General features: G+C 38.4%; 2 protein-coding genes across 5 annotated transcripts in view; both read left to right on the top strand.

Moving 5' to 3' along the window:
• Window positions 1-4,803, top strand: part of fbp1a (fructose-1,6-bisphosphatase 1a) — a 10,074-nt gene extending 5,271 nt beyond the window's left edge. For all 4 annotated transcript variants that reach the window (XM_046034051.1, XM_046034053.1, XM_046034054.1 and 1 more), the window contains exons 6-8: window positions 1,074-1,211; window positions 1,663-1,782; window positions 3,601-4,803. In XM_046034051.1, the coding sequence (XP_045890007.1) occupies window positions 1,074-1,211; window positions 1,663-1,782; window positions 3,601-3,792 (450 nt within the window). In that variant the 3' untranslated portion in view covers window positions 3,793-4,803. The remainder of the gene's footprint in view (window positions 1-1,073; window positions 1,212-1,662; window positions 1,783-3,600) is intronic.
• Window positions 4,804-5,838: 1,035 nt separating this feature from the next.
• Window positions 5,839-18,157, top strand: fbp2 (fructose-1,6-bisphosphatase 2). Its single transcript, XM_046035275.1, has 7 exons — window positions 5,839-6,011; window positions 7,668-7,830; window positions 9,649-9,741; window positions 11,281-11,421; window positions 12,419-12,556; window positions 16,490-16,609; window positions 17,877-18,157. The coding sequence occupies exons 1-7, from the start codon at window positions 5,839-5,841 to the stop codon at window positions 18,060-18,062; spliced, it is 1,014 nt and encodes a 337-aa protein (XP_045891231.1). The 3' UTR covers window positions 18,063-18,157.
• The last annotated feature ends 1,553 nt before the right edge of the window (window positions 18,158-19,710 follow it).

Below are 19,710 nucleotides of genomic sequence, written 5' to 3'. Positions count from 1 at the left end.
TAAATGTTTTAAGATGAAGGGAATGCATTCAACATGTTTGTTTGACCTCACACAGTGTGTTTAGGCATGTAACACAACAACGCTTTTGTTTGTTTACAAGAAAACGGTTCGTTCTTCTCTTCCAGGGCAAATACATTGTGTGCTTTGATCCTTTGGATGGCTCCTCCAACATCGACTGTCTCGTCTCCATTGGAACAATCTTTGCCATCTACAAAAAGGTACATACACACGTTAAAATTCACACGATTAAGTGTCTTTGTCCTTGATTTTCAAAGTCATAACAGAATGATTTTTTAATTAGCTTCAATAATTGTGTTGAGTTTTTAAAGGCCAAGACAGATGACTTAGATTGACGTTGTCGCTCATGTTCACTGTCTTTAATATTGGCTAATTTCATGCCAAAATGTCACATTCATATACCCCCTTGAGTTATGTTATCCAGGTCAAAATAAGCTTTCAAAATAAAGTTTGCTTCACTCAAACCCAGCTTATTCTTCTTTTATGTCCCTCGAGGGCAAAGTGTTCCTTATCAGTGGTGTTTAAAATGCAAGATTTGGTAATGCTATTTTACTAAGATGGTAAACTAAAGAATAAATGTGAGAAAAAATTAATTTGCAAGGGGGAAAGAATATAATGTGTAACAGAAACTTTTATCATTACTGTATGTGAACAAGTTAATATCAGCGGTTTAGTCCAGACCCACAGTAAAATAATGTCCGGCAGACAGATTCAATTCCTCTCTATTCCATTGTTATTGGTAATAAAGTTGCCTACACTCCACTGAAATGATAAATGAAAAGGGAATAATTCCTGGATTAGTTTATGGTTTCCTTTAGACCACAGATCACGAGCCCTGTGAGAAGGACGCCCTGCAGCCTGGCAGGACCCTTGTGGCGGCAGGCTACGCCCTCTACGGCAGCGCCACCATGATGGTGATCTCCACTGGCCAGGGAGTCAACTGCTTCATGCTCGACCCAGTTAGTACTCTCTTGAAGGACCCGTGTCACAAAAGTCTTTGGTTTCGTATAAAACGTGTGGTTCTGGGGTTGCTGATGACATTTTCTGCTCATCAGGCGATTGGCGAATTTATCCTGGTTGATCGGGATGTGAAGATCAAGAAGCGAGGCAAGATTTACAGCTTGAATGAAGGTTATGCAAAACACTTTGAACCCGCCGTCACAGAGTACCTGCAGAAGAAGAAGTTCCCTCAGGTAACAGACCTCAGGGCATGTGTGGGGAGCGCATCAAGCTGAGTGGTGTTGTTAATATTTATTACACAAAACAGTAAATTAAAGGGATTATGTCCAGCTAATCTCCGTTTCCTCCTGCTGTTCAAATCTACTGCTTCACTGGAGCAGTTGGGATTCAGTGCCTTTCTTAAAGGTAATTTGGTGGCATTAGTTGCAGTTGATGAGGGTGACTACTTTTATTCATGAACATATACCAAACCATGAAGAATATGGTGGAATTGACTTGTTATTGGATTTATTAATTAGGGGCAGTGGCCATTAATCAACATACATTAAAATGTTAAAAAGTTCCAGTGCTTGCCAAGATTGACAGATTTTTACCTGCAGTCTCAAAGATGTTTTTTTCATTTTCAAATGTAGATCTTGTCTAGTTTTAAATGGCTTACTAATGCAGCATTTTAAATGACTTTAGGATGGCACTGAGCCCTACGGTGCCCGTTACATTGGCTCCATGGTGGCAGACGTCCACCGAACGTTGATGTATGGAGGCATCTTTTTATATCCAGGAAATGTAAAGAGCCCCAAAGGAAAGGTAAGGTCCCAGTACTGCTTTCTCCTGCTCCTGCATTAAACATTTTAAAGACCTAATAATGAATGCCCTTTCTCAAATGTTCTATCCTCAACAAAAGCAAATCGTACACCTTTAGTAAATACAGTCACAGTATTTGTTCAGATTAAGAAAAGTGTAAAATATCAACAGGTTTAACCTTTAATAACATCATCAACCATAAGTGGCGATAAGTAGACTTGAACCCCATTATTTTGTTTAGTTTATAAAAACCAATAAAAAAATTTACTTCTCTCATTTTTGAGTCATTTTGAGGAGAAATTTCCATCATAAATAGTTTGAGTGTCACTTGTAACGTGAGATCGTACTGAAGGAAGTGTCATAATGTTGTTTCTTCACTCTCGACATCCTTCCAGTATTTGCAAGACTGAGCCAAACATGTTGTCACATTTAAAACGGTAGAAAGCAACTGTTTTTCAAAATGCAAAAAAAGCATAGAAATATAGAATAAAACTTGCATCAGTAACGTTCAGTAAATCAAATCCATACAATACCTGTAGTTTGTCAACAAACCAAAGTGCTCTTTAGAGAAATCAGCCATAAAAAAATGCAAACAGAAAGGCTAAACTCAGACACACCAGTTTTGAGCAAAGCCATGCAATGTTAAAAAGATTTTAATGATACTTAGGACAATTATTAGATTTACTTCTTACAACTTACAGATTAAAAAGTTGCCTTTATTATAAAATACGAACAAAATAAAATATTTAAATAAAACAATCAATGCAACAAAAAACGACTTAAAAGCAAGATTTGATAGAAGAGTTAAACAAAATAAAAACAAGATAAAACAGGACAGTAAAAGCTTCGGTGCAGTGTAAGATATTAATCAAAAGTATTAAATTTGATTCAATAAAAGGCTGCGGCGAAAAGAAAAGTCTTCCGCCTTGATTTAAAATAACAGAGTTTCAGCAGACCTGTAGTTTTCTGGGAGTCTTTTCAGATATATGTAGCATAAAAACTGAATGCTGCTTCTCCTTGTAGTTTTGACTCTAGGGACAGAAAGCAATGTATTTTGGCCCTTCATGCCTTTATAAACCAACAGTAATATTTAAAAATCAACTCTTTGACAGAGAGGAAGCCAGTGTAAAGACCTCAGAACTGGAGTGATGTGATCTACTTTTTTGGTCTTGGTGAGGACTCGAGCAGCAGCGTTCTGAAACAGCTGCAGCTGTTTGATAGACTTTTGTTTTTAGATTTTGTTTTTTCTTCGAGAGACCTGAAAAGATACTGTTAAAGTAGTCGAGTCAACTGAAGTTCAGTGTCATGTTGTTCCACAGTTTTTATCCGTAGTCGTCGTTTCGCCAAACGATAGGTTCACAATTTTCAAGTCTGTCTTAAAACAATAGTCAGGTGCCCATATGAATATTGAATCATGTTTTGCTTACTGTAATGCTCCTGTTCATGCTGTCCATTAAGAGAGATCTTCCTAATGCACTGCAGATGTAAGTGATCCACAGTTCTGTGCAGAAATTAATCTGAAGCTAATATGAGGCTTCAGCGAACTTGGGAGTTCTCAGTGTTCACTGTGCTTCCATGGACAGTGTTTCTGTACTGAGCTGTGGTGGATGGATAATAATGAAAGTGGGGATTTGTTACTAAATAGACTACAACTTTACAATCTACTTGTCTAACTCGGACTGCTGAAGCCTCATATTAGCTCTCAAGTGCTAGACCATTCCGAGTGTTGCAAACAAGTGAAAACCTTTAGATGAGAATATTCATTTCAGAGTGTGAGATTAGAAAAAACACTAGAAACTAAACTCCCCCTCTTTCTCATAGCTGCGGCTGCTGTATGAAGGCAACCCCATGGCCTTCATCATAGAGCAGGCGGGCGGCATGGCCTCCACCGGCTACGAGACCATCCTGGACATCCAGCCTGAGAGCATCCATCAGCGGGCTCCCGTGGCTATGGGTTCCCCAGACGACGTGCTGGAGTACGTCGCCATCTGCCAAAAATATGCCAAGAAGTGAGACCGCAGCCATCAGTCTCCGCCGAAAACCTCATATCTCCAAACTGTCCACTTTTACAGGACTGAGGAAGTCGGCCTCTTTTTGAGCTTGATGTAAATCAGGGGTTTTCAAAGTCTGGGACTACGAGCCTCCCGTCAGATAAAGCTTGTAAATCAGCGCCCCCCAACCACATCTTTAATTTACTTGGTACATTTCGTCAATTCCTGGATGCCTATGGGATCATGATTATATTATTTGATCCCATAAACACTCAACATTTGAGCCAAAATAGCCTAATATTGCCATTTGACATAACTTCTGACTACACCAAATAGTTTTAAAAAAGGTCTGTCCTAAGGCATTTATTAGTTTCTGACTGATGGGGGGGAAAACGGTTCCCAAAAACTACTGTGTCTCTGAACTCTCATGCATGTAGGCTATTCTATGTGATCTCCTTTTGATAACGAATGCAATAAGTAATGCCATATCGTTTTACTTCCATTCACTGAGCCTCCCCTGAAACTGCGTGGAGCCCCCCGGGGAGGCCCGCCTTGCACTTTGAAAAACCCTGATGTAAATGTATTTTTGATAATGTCATGAAATGGTTTCTTAAGCCCCAAAATGTCAGGGGATTTTCTCAGTTAAAATACAAAAACAACCAAATTTGGTATTACAAGGTTTTGATGTCATTCCAGCAATATTCATACTGTATTTGTAGAAAGCTGACAGATAATGGAAAGAAGGTGGTTCAGTGGAAACATGAAAACTGCAGCTCATAAGCTCAATAACGCACACAACACATTCCACAAAAAATCTACCAAATGTGCTCCCAAAAAAGAAGTACTTGAGTAAACAACCTGGAGACTTTTACTCCTCACTTTACCTCCACTAGTGCCTTTTTCAATAAGAATGAATAAACATTCTAGATATGTGAAGTACCAAATAATAAAACTTTTTTTTGTTTTTATTATGTGAACAACTGCTGCTTGGATTGATGAAGTCTGTCAATAAATCCACGTGATTCTAAGAAGACAAAATCTGTGTTTTAATAATTTTGAAATGTGTGTTTGCCAAAATGTGGTTTGTGTATTTATTGGCTGCTGGACAGTTTAATTATGGCATCAGTACTCCAGGAAACATGCAGCCTTTACATATGTGGACAGAATAAGCAAACTCCTGAGAAATTGAATGGAATAAATTAATTGCATCAGACATGTTGAAAAGTTGAAAGATCTACTGTCTACAAAAGCTAGGAGATACTTTATCCAGAGGAGTTGACCTTTAAGCTGAAGGTCAGTGGAAGCTCTGAACCCTAATGACATTTAAAGCTCACTGCTGCTGTTGTGCTAAAACCAAGCAACAGAGTCGCTCAGTCTTTAACCAAAGTGTGTTGTAGCTCAGAAACAAAAAAATACTGAATCCAAACTCCCTTTGAACTACATCGTAAGAGTTGTTTTGAGTTGGTAGTATGTGAAATAAAGCATATTGAATAAATGGCTGACAGGATTAGATGTATTTAGTGGTAAGTGGGCAGTTCATGGAAAGCACCAAAATCTGGATCTGTTATAAACGTTTCCTGCTGGATGTCTTAACCTAAATAAACATGATTTTCAGGCTTCATTGTTCAACACATGAAGTTGGATAAAGAGTACAGAAAGTTGTTCCTCTATTGTCACAGCACCAAATGGTTCTCGGGTTCATGTGTACACAAATGTGGTTAAAATATCGAGACTTTACCTAAGAGCTGTCATGTTACCCAAGTTCTGAGTTACTGGTGTCAAACATGTTGCAAACCTTTTGACTAAATGACTAGCAGTGCTGGTCTTGTGCAGGATTAGACTGTGACAGTCTCTACAGCTGACACCTGACACCCCGCCTCACCCATCTCCAAGTACACACACACACACGCCCTTTTCCACTCGACTGCGTTTACAAATAGATCCCCTGGCTTGCCTTCATGGCTCTGGGTATGAAAAGGATGTGGCTGGTAATGATGTGGCTCACTTACTGTCCGTCCTCCGCCCGATCTGCCGCTCCACAGGAGGGAGAGAAGGACTAGAACCAAGCATGTCGGACCAGTCGGCGTTTGACACGGACGTATGGACCCTGACCCGGTTCATCATCGAGACCGGCCGCCAGGCTAAGGGGGCGACTGGTGAGCTGACCCAGCTCATTAACGCCATGCTGACTGCAATCAAAGCCATTTCCTCTGCTGTGCGCAAGGCAGGCCTGGCCCACCTGTAAGTACTGAGGTGCTGGAGGATGGGAACCACTCATGTGTATGCACCATTATACTACTGACTAATATGATAGATGATGCATATCTATGATTTAACAAAGCCTGATGTGCACATTTAAGCTTTCACAAGAAATAATAATGTGATGATACCTTATTGAACTGTGTAAGACTTGTGTTGGTCACCACAGAGCAGGTCAAGGTCAGCTGCAGGACAGCTGTCATGGAGCTGGTGGGAATTCAGTATGTCACTAAAGCTGGTTGTTTGACATTTTGCTTCACCGTTACAGTAGACGAGCCAATAGGGAGTAAAGGGTTGAGGCTGCGCTCATTTGAGGATTTAGAAGTTTAACACTGAACCCTTGAAGCAGTGGAGCGACAGAGCCAGTAGCCTGATATGATTGATTGTTTTGTGTGGCATAGAAGTCATGCTGTAAGACATCGAGCTTTGTATGATTTTCAGGTGCATTTCAACTCTCTAATCTGGACATGATAAAATACTGTGCAGCTTTCTCAGTGTCTTGCCTAGCAGGAGGTCAAATGATAACACTATGATTGCAAAACATTTTTGATTTGTTGACACAACATCCAGTTCTTTGCTAAGGGAAGTGACCTGAGAGAGAAGCCAGTGTTTTGGAGGATTATGTGAATTCACTGAGAGGATAAAAAGGGCGATCTCTGACTGGTTCTGAGTTGAGTCTTTTTAGCAGCACTGCCTTTTAGGCTGCATACAAATCTTGACATCCAAGCATGGCCTTGTCCCTAATCTTAGCTCTGCACGACCAAAGCCTCAGCATACAGTAAATAATTTAATTAATGGAAGTAACTCTTGTTGAGAGGGACACACACATAATTGTTGCTGTTAGGGTGAGTAAAACACCTGAAGGGAACTAGTGCCATCAAACTTTGGTCAAGTATAAATTAATATTTTCACAATTAGTAGCTGATATTTATGCAGGATCATGGTTCTTTACACACGATAATATTGTTGTACACAGATGTAAGGATATTCATAAGTGTTGGTCAGTAGTTTTTACAATATAACTTCTCTTATGAAGGCATGTTTTTTTTTTTCATTAAAACAATGTTTTACTGTATTGTCATTCATAATCTGTTTATAGCCTCTGCTGATGGGTGCCCACAGGTGGAGTTATAGTTGACAACGAATTTGTTAATAAACACTTATTATCTTCTTACAACTACATTATAGTGTGTTATGAACCATTTTAAAATTAGTTTCGATTATTATTACATTTATGTTAGGGACCATGTACAAAAAAAACATTAATTTTTCATCTGCAGTCGCTGGGCAGGTAGACACAAACACTAATGCAACTAATGCAATTAAACAAATACACATTGTTTATCTGCCTATGAATGCTAATTAGAGGGGCTTAAGTAGTAGAAGTAAAGTGTTCTTCCATATGAAGGAGAATTACTGAAACCGTGCCAACTCATGACTGAATACATCTTTTGCATCTGAAGAAAAAAACATATATAATTAATCACGATCCACCTTGTCTTTGTTGTCCCCCCATGATGAAAAGCTGAAAAACAATGTCTTCACCAGCTCTTCCATCATCTACGAGGAGCTGACATGCTAACAAGTTGTCTCTCAGTCAAGTTGTATGTGTGTGAGACTAAAGCTTGGTCCACACAGGCAGGGCTTGGCGGGCTCAGTGAATGTGACAGGGGACGACGTGAAGAAGCTGGACGTCCTGTCAAACGACCTGGTCATCAACATGCTGCAGGCCTCCTACAGCACCTGCTGCATGGTGTCCGAGGAGAACAAGGAGCTCATCATCACTCCCAAAGACAAGAGGGTGAGTGGTGAACACTGCTCGTCTGCTGAGGAGGACAGCAACACCGTTATGATATTTTGTTTTCCTGTTTAAGTTGCATTTTGCAGACATTTTGTGTAGGAATACACCTGTCCTTGCAAGTTAGTTAGATACGATAAGCCTTTATTGATCCCCAGAGAGAAAAAAACATAGTGTTGCAGCAGCACAATGACAGAAAAAAGTACAACTGTATAGATAACTACATAATTAGAAGTACAGAAAATAACAATAGAAATAACAATAGAAACTTTAAAAGTGCAACGGAACTCAAAATTACCAGGCAAGCAGTATACACACACACACAGTGTTGTACTTAAACTAATAGTGAAGTACTGTCTCAAGTGACTAGACAGTGGTGTGATTAGTAGCCGCAAAGTAAAGTATAGTATAGAATAATAATACCATCTGATATAACTGTGTACACCAGAATAATATTGAATATTAAGTAATTATATTTATTGTTTGTCAGTGTTAAAATAGAAATATAATACAAATATAGTATATAATGTAATAACAGCATAACTTTAACACAATATAGTATAACATAGTATGGGATATAAAAAGTGAAATGTAGTAATATAGTATAACATAATATATAAACGGACTGTGCTTCTTGTCTTCTGAACACGAAAGTGCTTTATAATACATGTCACATTCACACACTGATGGCAGAGGCAAGGAGCCAACGGCTCATCAGAAAGAAACAAATCATTCACACACACTCACAGAGCAATTTGGTGTTCAGTATCTTGCTCAAGGACACTTCAACATGCGGGGGGGGGGAAGCTGGGGATCTCTGGGGACTAATGGGCGACCCACTCTACCTCGAAGCCACAGCCACCCACTACAGAATATTCTATGCTATATTACAGCAATGTAGCAAACATAGTATATTATAATATATAATAAACATATTATGATTAGATGAGTGCTGAAGGGAATTCACACAGATATTAACAAATAAAAATTTAATCAGTGAGCGCTCCATTCAGAGAAAGTTTGGCTCAATAACTAAATCTACTGAAAAGTGAAAAATGTGTTGAAAGTTCAGTGTACTAATCGATGATCTCTGGGTAAAGACCTCCTTCAGGCTTGAAACAGTTACGTCTTGATTCCACTTGGTGCCACCAAAGCCTGAGTTTACAAATGCAGCTGCAAACAGATTGAAGAATATCTCTGTTATGATTATTACTCCATTTTATTGATGGATGCTATAATATTTAACCATATTTTCATTGTGTATTATTATTAATATTTAAGAATTACATATGTAGCTGGAACGTTCCTTATTTGGTGTCCACTGCTGAAAGACAACTGGGGTCATTGCGAGGATGGAATTGCTCATTCTGAATTGCTTACCTGTGTGTTTCCGACCTATATCCTGAGAAGTCAGAGTAATAGCAATAAGACATTGTATTCTGGAGGATGTGTTTCATGTCATATACAACACATATAAGAAGAGCACATGCCTGTGTAGTATGTGAGTGTTTGTTGTTGAAAACAGTAAAACTGAACTCAATCAGTCCACACAGACTAGAAATCCCCTGAGTGCTGCTCTGACATATGACTGTATTTTTCTTTCTATTCTATTCTAACTTTAAATATTTGTATATACTGCATGTTCTGTGTGTGTATGTAGCATGAAGGGAGCTACAACTTTAATTTCAATGTGCAGCCTTGTGTTGTATAATAACAAATAAATTAATAAACTCATACCTTGAAAATACTAACTTGTAGTGTGCATATTTTTCACTTGTCATGTGTCCGATAACTTTTTGGCCTGTTTGTGTATCGTCACAGGGAAAGTACGTGGTCTGTTTCGACCCTCTGGATGGCTCCAGCAACATCGACTGCTTGGCCTCGATCGGCACCATATTTGCCATCTACAAACGGGTGAGTCTGACCTCTGCGAAGATACAAAGCCATGTAGGCACTCAAGAGATTATTCTGAAAGTATTCATATTTGCCATTAAGTACAAACACTTTTTAAAAAAGATTTTCAGGAATGAGGAAAGGAATGATTTTATATCTCATTGAGTACCATTTTATGCAGTTCATGAGGGTCATTCCAGACACAGCAAATGGTCACATAAAGCTATAAAACATGCATTGTAATAAGAAAGGAAACTAAATCCCTGCAGAAAAACTTTCTTTACATAACATGCATCTGTGTTGTGCTTTTTACATTTACATTTAGGCTACTTATTTGGCAGATGCTTTTATCCAAAGCAACTTTTGAGGAAAAACATAAAAGCATCAGTAAAGGAAGAGATCTACAAATGATAAATGATATGACAAAGAACTGCAATAAATACTAGCAAGAGCTATTAAAGCATACGGCACCAATGGGATAAATACTTAAGGGAAGAAGTAGGAGTTGATGAATAGTGCAGTCAGGAAGTGCTCTCGGAAGAAATTAGTTTTTTAGGAGCTTCTTGAAGTTAGAGAGGGATGCTCCTGCGCTGATGGCATGTGGTAGCTCGTTCCACCATTGTGCTGCTTTTCAATGTTGTTTGTATATTGACTATATCATTAGGCACATTGTAAATAACTAAACTCTTCTGAATGTATTTATTTCAGTACAACTCCACAAAAGGTGGAGAAATACCTTAAAATAACCAATACATATCGAAAAACAAGCATCAAACGAATATAGATATGTTTATCTCTGTAGAAATAATTATGACATAACCACATTCATCACATTTTATGAAACATTAGAATGTAAGAATAGTTTTAGATTATATGTTAATATATATAATTATATATTAATTATAGTGTAAATACACAGCTTGAAAGTGCTGTTCTTACACTCTTTAGACACAAGGAGGCACTGCTGTCCAGCTAATCCGGGTTTCTGCTCCCCAGACTGCATGCAAAGGGAGTCATTTAATCATTTGCAGAATGACAGTCTGTTTTATTGTCCTAGCGCGCAGAGAAGCCCTAAGAGGAATGTGACGTTCTCATATCGGTCATGTTAATCATTTCACAACACAAAGCCATAAAAAAAAAAAGCACACAAACATTTTGCTTTGTGTTCTTCCAACTCTTTTTTTATTGTGAACTGCACCTCATAGACAAATAGACTGACAGATACTGTAGGCTCAAACAGTGTACTTCAGTATAGTTGGTTAAATTATATCACTCACTGTGATTTATGTTTGGTTGTCTTCCCTGTTTCTTTACCCATTCCTCTGAATTTACACGTTTTTAATTTGAAATACTGATATAAGATTGTTGCTCTTGTTGTTTGTAAAATAGTAGATTTAGGAAATTGCACTACTTTCTGGGGCTCTACTGTGTGTTGCAATTGAATTGCAGTAAACATTTGCATACAGTCCATGAAACAGACTCTCCTAGGTTAGTGGTCTGCGGGAAATCACCCTTCATGTTTTCTTCTTTGTTTCTTATTTCCCACCTCGGGTCGTTCAGGTATCGGAGGGGGAGCCTACAGAGAAAGATGCCCTGCAGCAGGGAAACAACATTGTTTGTGCAGGCTACACCCTGTACGGCAGTGCCACCCTGGTGGCCCTCAGCACCGGCGCTGGCCTCAACTTCTTTATGTTGGACCCTGTGAGTACTTCACACTCACTCCAGTTAAATTAAATGTCTCCAGTTTTCCTTGGAGATCTGAATGTGAAAAGTTGTTTGTGGTGGTGAAATGACAGGAAGTGAGATACAACGAGACATCCACTGCTGTCTATTTCTTTAAATATTCTTTTCTACCCAACATTATTGTCTCTCCCTTATTGCTGTCGCTGTTTATATATTTTTATTGCCCTATAGATGTTTTTATTTATGAAAACACATTTTATGCTGTCAATCATTCCTCCGTGCTGCACGTCTCCACTGTGCAATCGGGGATGTAGGAGAATGTAAACAAACATAAATCCCTTTTTAATTGGCAGAACATGTGTGCCATCTTAACTGGCCTTAAGAAATCCAGCTAAGTATAAATCATAGGATGCAGTTCAAAGGTCTTCTAAGGCAAAGCAGAGCATAAATTCAAAACTGAGAGAAGAATTTCAGCCTTTTTGTGTTTGTTGTTTCCTTTTGGGTTACCCTGATTGGAGGACATAGCTCCTCTTTTGTCATTTAACATTTTTATTTTAAGTAAGTTAAATGCTTTTATCACCTCTCACACACACTCACACAAGGTCTTACCCCTGTCAACAACCAATCATTGGGAATTGGCGTTTGGAAAAGCAGCTTTAGTTATTATTGGATGAAACAGTTTACTGTATGTTTGTGAGTAATCTTGTTGTTTTTGTTACACATCCAGAAACCTGTTGTGCTGTTTTCGGGCATGCAATTCACCGACCACGAGAGATGTTCAGGCCTAAAGCCAATAATGTTACATTATGTTATGTCTGTTTTAATGGACTGTACTCTCACCACAAGCATATTTAGGCTGTTTCCCTGGAAACGTATGAGTACAAGAATTTCTTACAATTTCTAATATTTAATTAAATTAAGATTGTCTTCCCACTGATTTTTTTCTATAAATTAAGTCTTGTGGCTTGCTCTGGTGTGAATTTCCCCACCTGAACATTACATTGGTGTTCCTCAGGCCATCGGTGAGTTCATCCTGACTGAGAGGAATGTGAAGATCAAGCCGAAGGGAAAGATCTACAGTCTTAACGAGGGCTACGCCAAGTACTTCCACCCCTCCATCAACGAATACCTCAAGCACAAGAAATACCCAGAGGTGAGAAAAAACTTTAATCTATTGTATACTCACAAAACTCCCACTTTTATTTGAGCCAAAGTTTTGACATTGATCAGTTCTACTTTGTGTTTGGGGTTTTGAATCTGATACCTTTAAAATCAAAGCTGTACAATAGAGTTGAGCCTCGTCTCCCTCCGGACCATCTATTCTGCTGACACACAACTATACTTACGCTCAGATCTGAGGCAGGATTTCAAACACCGGCAGCCTCTCCCTCTCATCATGTGAGTCCTGACGAAGTGTTTGCTCTGGTAGAATGAGTTTACACGAGGACTTTTGGTTGGCAGCACACAAGGAGCTGTTTTATCCAAGGGTATCAGCAGATTGGAGTTCTTTAAATGTTTTTCAGCAAATAAATAATGGACATTTGTGTTAAACATCAAGAGGAAAAGCTACACATTTAATTTCCTTAGCTAAAATAAGAAATTTACATTTCATTTTGTTGTGAAAATGAATAGTGATGTGAAATAATTTGCCTTTTCAACAATCACTGATTAAGTGGTAATTTTACACTTTACAGTTAGACAAGAATAAACAAAGACACACAGCATACATATGTTGTCAATTTAAGGAAATTTAAGGTGAACATCTTGAGTTTAAAAGTTTAAAGTGAAGATGCTTCATGCAGCCAGGCACTGCAGGCTAAGAAGGGGTTCAAAGAGTAAACACCCTGACCCAAACATGGGTACAATCAGTTGAGCGTGACAGTTTGGTCAGACAGGATGATGGGCAGCGGCTCGGTCAGCTGAGCTGCAGGATGGCGACACAGTTACTGCAGGAAACATTGTGTTCTTCAGGAAACTGCAGCTTCTCATCTGGAAACTCTGAACTCACTCACTCAGCACTTCTCCAGCACTGTCACAAACATGACCGCAAAGTTTGTTTGGTCATCAGCATCCGTGTCACCAGGGATCACACTGATAAACTGCACTTTTGTGAAATGTCCACTTTAATGTCCATCTCTGAGGCTTCTTCTTGACCACAGTTACACTAAAATATAAACATAAACATATAAACATATTTTGTTTTCATTTTATTAGTACTATTTATGCAGCACCAACTGACCTGTTGGCCTCAGCTGTGCTTTGAGATTAAAGGAGCATTTCACTTAAAATCTGTACCAAACACTACACTACTGAAAGGTGGTTCTGAAAACTTTGTTCGAGGACAGCAGTTGTTTGTCAGCTTGACTGCACCTTAGTTAGAATGGATTCCAACATTGACCCTGGGTGATAGCGCTTGTCATTAAGATGGATATCTTTGTTGTTTGTGGATATCTTTGTTGTTTGTGGCAAAAGCGTTCTTTTGCAGAAGCAGCATGTCTTATGTGAAGCACTTTGAATGGCCTTGTTGTTGAACCCTGCTATACAGTTGAACTTGCTTCACATTTTAAGGTATTAAAGATACAGATTTCATTTAATGATAACATACAAACATTATTTAAGTAGCACCTTTCATACTCAAAATGCAGCTCAAATTGCAAAGACTCTATCTTCCACCAGTTTAAAACCTACATTGGCTGCACAGTCATCATCATGTTACACTTCACACAATCATCATGACCAAGCACAATGCAGTAGTAACCACAATGTTAGTCACCGTGGAATATGCATGGTGTTACGAAATAGCAAAAACTCATCTCACAAGGTTGAACTGGAATGCAAATGTTGCTCGATAGACATAGTAGTGAAGTTTATATCTAAAGTAAAGGTAGTATCCTCTTTACTTTTTTAAAATCTCAGTGTTGGTATCAGTCCTCTCTTTTGCTCTTGTTAGGTTGCAAATGCAGAATGATATTCAGATTTGAAGTCTGAAAATCAGGAAAACAGACAACTATCCAACAAATCTTTTCCTCCTAAACCATCTGCCAGACACACTAATGTAAAATCGGATCATTTGTCCTTCTGGGTTGAATTTTTATCAAAAGAGTATTACGTATGAGTCAGATGATTTTTAAAAATGGATGTTTGTCTACCACTGACAAACAAAAATATTAGGTTGCAAACTCCTTGAAAAACTTGTAAAGTCAGGTTAACAACACCTGACCAGTGTTGATGATGTGTACTGAAGATAATTTTCATACACAGCTCACCCTCAAAAAGCTTCCCACACTTTTTTGCTACTTCCTTGACGCTTTCTTTTATTATTTTATGTTATTTTAGGAAGTTTCAGGCCTGTGGCCAGCTGCATGTGTTTTTTTTTTGAGAGTTTGTGAGTGTGGGTGGGTCTATTTTTGGGAAATACTATTACCACATCCCAGCTCAAAGGAAGGACAAAATGTGGAGAACACACATCACTCTTTAAAGTAAAATACATGTATTTAAGAAAACAAAATTAAGTGTGCAGTCAGTTCATCAGTAATGTGTATAGTGTGAGAACATGTACATGTGTTAGAAAGCAAAAACAAAATCCCGCAATTCAGCCAAACCACGTCACCTAAACTGAATGCTCAGGCACCTATATGTATAGGTGAGCAGTCACACCACCCCACCTGTCAGCAGTCACTTCTAATGAGCCACTACCTTGATGTCAGCATATAGAAAGGAAATTAGCCTCAGGGCCGTGCACACTATGCACACACCCCTCCCTCGTGATGACTGGGATGTGACACAGCAAGCACATGCCTCTGTGTCACGTTGTGCCGGTCTGAACATGAAGCTCACTTCAGAGGAACACCTCATAGGCTGCACTCTGTAAGAAAGAGTGCTGTTTTGTTTTGTCAAGTACTCGGTTTATGAAATGATTTTGGTTAATCGTTCATTAAAGTGTGGAATCAGTAAATGAAACATTAATTAAAGAAAAAGAAAGACACACTTTAATACACACATTATTAAAACTTCATAAAATCAAAAGCGGACTTTTCACAAGTCCAGTTAATTTTGTTTGTTTGAACCAAATGCTGTTCTTTAAGTAGCCTGTTTTTGTAGGTTTGTGTAGCGCAATGAGTCCCTTCCTCTGGCAGGCTCAATATATGGCCCAGCTGCTGCAGATGGACTTTGACCTGTCTGTTGTTTTCTGTCTGGCTGAAGCAGATCTGCCGTAGCTGTAACTTTCAAATAAGCTGTGTGACTGACCTGTTTACATATTGCCTTTTATAATTACACTGTATTATAACTATACAGGAAAACTAAATGTGTGTTATAACCGGCTGTATCGATCACAACATCAAAGTCTATGTATGCAAACAAGTTTTCTTGCGCACCAAAACCCATTTTTAACAATATTTGTTAAATGCAGAAGGGATCGACACACTGTATTTCATTCACTGATGCTTTGTAATCTGAACAGGTGCTTGTCTATTTCAGAGTGTGTAGGGTAACAAATAAATGAACAGTAGAGTATGCAGCGCTCCGTTGCTGTCCCTTTTACACGTAGGATACTTATTTACTTTTAAACCACATTTTCAGATTGAACATTGTTCAAACACTTCGTTTAAAGGATGTTTTAGATTTAAACATTGAATGACCACAAATTGGATGAGCCATTCAATGCTAACATTTGACAAATTTTAGAAAAACATACGTATTTCCATCAGTACATAAAAAGTACTGAGTTTGACACCCAACCCCAAATAAAACATATTGCGTTTGTGAGCAAGCGGCGCCTCACAGCAAGAAGGTTGTGGGTTTAAACCCCGGTTGTTTGTTGCATGTTCTCCCTGTGTCCGCATGCGTTCTCTCCGATGGATGGATGGAGTTTGTGAGCTTGGTTAAAAAGATTGTGTGTCTTTTGGAAACTAAAAATGGGATTGTGAATCATGAAAACCCTGTCATTGGAAGAGCTGAAATAGAGTCTTGTTACAATCATCCAACAACAACAATTAAAAAGTAAATATTAATTATAAAAAAACATTTTTCCACAACAATACACAAATGCACAAATATTTCACATATAACCCCTTGCCTCCTGCAGGATGGCAGCTCTCCTTACGGAGCTCGTTATGTGGGCTCTATGGTCTCAGATGTTCACCGCACCATTGCCTACGGAGGGATCTTCATGTACCCCGCCAATGAGAAGAGCCCCAAGGGAAAGGTAACCACTGGCCTCCAGGACGTCATCTTACTGAAGCTTCACCAGCTTGGCAGATTTTGTCATTTCCTCATAAGCCGGAGGCTCTTGAATAATGCATATCATGATAAGGGAATTATTGGCTCTAAACGTTTGACTCAGAGCAGCTTACAAACGCCAGCACCACAACATGTAGTAAAGTAATAATGAAGTAGAAAAAAATGTTTTTTACGGGACAAATATAATACGTAAAAAAAAAAATACAACTACAAACTACAAATAATTAATATTGACATTCCTTCATGTGACCCAAACTGGTGTATTAAAGAGCTAGTTGTAGCAATTGTCAAGAGCTCAAGTCTCACACTCATAGCCTCCATGACAAACTGTACAGTGGGTCCTGCAGTAGTGTAACCTGAGGTTGTCCTGTGATAAATAAAGCTCAGAGACAGTCCACGTCGGTCATAAACATAAATGAGAACCCATTTTCTTTCAGGCATCTTGACTCTGTGACCCATTTATCCTGGACATACTGTAATTATAACAGTATTTTATTATTAATGTGGTCAAATGACCAAACACAACATTGAAATTAGATTCTGATTTAGACTTTAATAACAGCATGTGGTTAAGTGAAGGGGAACAACTCACTAGTTCTGATATTTATATAGCACATCTGAAACACAGTGGCAGTTAAAATGGCAGTCATATTACTAAAACCAAAACACTATCACGTTTCAGCCAAATATAGCTCCAGTTCTAACATACATATCTATGCAGTTTAAACTCGGCTCACCTAAATGAGCAAAACTCCTCCACAACCAGGTCTCAGAATCATTACATGACTGCCATTGTCTATACATGATTTCACCATATTCTTGCTTGTATAGATGTGGTGACATTTTGATGCTGAAGCATGATCAAGATGTGGTATTACACTATGTATTTCTTCTTCTGCTTCCATTTGTGAATGAGGATGCCTTACTGGCCACTGACTACTCTATTTTGAGAACATTACTCTTTGTATGCGTAAGCTGAATCAAACTTTTAGTACAAGCAAGAGCGAAAAGTACAATAAAATAGCAAAGAATCGAAGAGAAAAGTCCAGCAAAAAAAATAGGTAAAACTATTTTTTTTGTCAAAGGAGTCTGATTGACTGACTTTGACAAGAGTGCTATAACAACTGTTTCTGGTTAAAAAGGATCTTACTCTTTAAAAAGAAGGTCTCCAGGTTAAAAAAATACCAAAGTTATCCTTTAACTGTGTTTTCCTTTAATTTTTCTCCCCAAAGCTGCGCTTGTTGTACGAGTGCAACCCCATCGCTTTCCTCATCGAGCAGGCGGGAGGCCTCGCCACCACCGGCACTCAGAGGGTACTGGACGTACAGCCCGAAACGCTCCACCAGCGGGTGCCCTTCGTAGTCGGCTCCACTGATGACGTCAACGAGTACCTGTCCTTTGTCAAGAAGTACCAGTAAAGCTGCAACAGTTAAACAACACGTTTCAATTTTCCCAATAGTTTTATGAAAGAGGACAGAAAGAGGTTTCCTAAGATTTTGCATGATAATGATTGTTTTTTTTTTGCAATTACCACAAATGTATGAGTTGTCAGATCTCCTGTTTTTGTAAGTCTGACAATTTTAGAAATATCTAATCCTTATGAAATAACTGTGCTACACAATTATGTTCCTTGAATATCAGGATGTAGATCATTTGTGATAATCAGAAAACATCACAGTAACAGTCATGAGAAGTGTGTCCTCTACGGCTTTCCATACATTTCTGCTCGTCCCTGCACCTCTTTTAGAACAATATTAGAATCTCCGCCTTTCATGTACTTCAACTTTTGTTGTCAGTTAAGTCAGTAAACATACATTTTCCAAAACTGATGATTATTGTTTGGTTCAGTCAAATGTTTTTGAATGTATAGCAACATGATGAGGAAATATTGCTTTAAAAAACTAGAGCTTAATGTTTCAGTATGTTTTTCTTGGTATGTGCAACATGCATTTACCATAAGAAGAAACAGGAAGAATCCAGTTTCTTATTCACCAACGATGTATTTTTGAATCTCTGTCACAGAGAAAAGCCACAATGAAACTCTCATTTTGAGCAACACCCTGACACAGCTGAGCTGAGTTGCACTTCAGTGAGCTGTTGATAAAGGTTGTAACTCTTTAATTTCGCTCAACTATATTTTATCAGCTGATCCACAATTCAGGTCACAATCCGTCTTATTCCACCTTTATGATGCAAACGCTCTGATCGATTCCAACAGGTGTTCCCCAGTAGTTTATTTTGCCAATGCGGTGTAGAAACTGAACTAAAACTAGATTATTTGCATTCATATTCACTCTTTTTGGAACTAAACTGAAATGTCTCTTGGTGAAACTCAGTCTGACTCTGGAGTTAAAAAAAGTTTTAAATTTATCATCTACTTAAGGGCAACCTATCAGCGCCCCAGAGACGGAGAATCAAGGAGGAGCAGGTCAGTAAGCAATGTAAAACTGTCCTCCTAATTCATAAATCACAATATCGAAAATCAACTCATAACAGTTTCTTATTAAAATTACATTTATCTGACACTTTTTATGCAAAGCTACTTATAATTGCTACATATGTCACACGCCTCCAGAGAAACTAGGGGTTAAGTGTCTTGCTCAGGGACACATTGGTGGATGTGCCACAGTGGGGAATTGAACCCAGGTCTCTCACACCAAAGGCATGTGTCTTAGCCACTACCCCATCACCACAATTAAACAACTCACAATAAGGCTCCAATAGAGAGTGTTATTAACACACCGTTGTCTGATCATACATGATAATAATGAAGACATTTTATTACTATGTAGAATTGGCTAAATCCTACTTTATTCTTTTGTTTCCTTGTTTTATCAGTATGTGTGCCTGGGCCAATAAACCAACTAATAAAATACAAGTTAAAAATGTAATAAACAAGTCCAGACAGACCCTCTTCCTTTAATGTTTTAATTGGATCTCTTGTATTTTATGTATTCAGGTAACATTACATTTTATGAAATGCCAAGACAAAAAATTGGTGAGGATATACTTAATATTTTGTTAATGTTTTGCTCAAACATTTAGTAGTAAGTAAGTAAAACCTAA

The sequence above is a fragment of the Micropterus dolomieu genome, linkage group LG21 (genome assembly GCF_021292245.1).
Source record: "Micropterus dolomieu isolate WLL.071019.BEF.003 ecotype Adirondacks linkage group LG21, ASM2129224v1, whole genome shotgun sequence".
In the NCBI taxonomy this organism is placed as follows: domain Eukaryota; kingdom Metazoa; phylum Chordata; class Actinopteri; order Centrarchiformes; family Centrarchidae; genus Micropterus; species Micropterus dolomieu.
The sequence above is the reverse complement of the archived record's forward strand: the minus strand, read 5'-3'. Positions and strand labels throughout refer to the sequence as shown.

What these genes read in the sequence shown, in the direction of transcription:
- fbp2 (XM_046035275.1), top strand. Translation starts at nt 5,839, where the DNA reads ATGTCGGACCAGTCGGCGTTTGACACGGACGTATGGACCCTGACCCGG. An exon ending in AGCACAAGAAATACCCAGAG is followed by an intron (nt 12,557 to 16,489) that starts GTGAGAAAAAAC and finishes TGCCTCCTGCAG; the next exon opens with GATGGCAGCTCTCCTTACGG. An exon ending in AGAAGAGCCCCAAGGGAAAG is followed by an intron (nt 16,610 to 17,876) that starts GTAACCACTGGC and finishes TTCTCCCCAAAG; the next exon opens with CTGCGCTTGTTGTACGAGTG.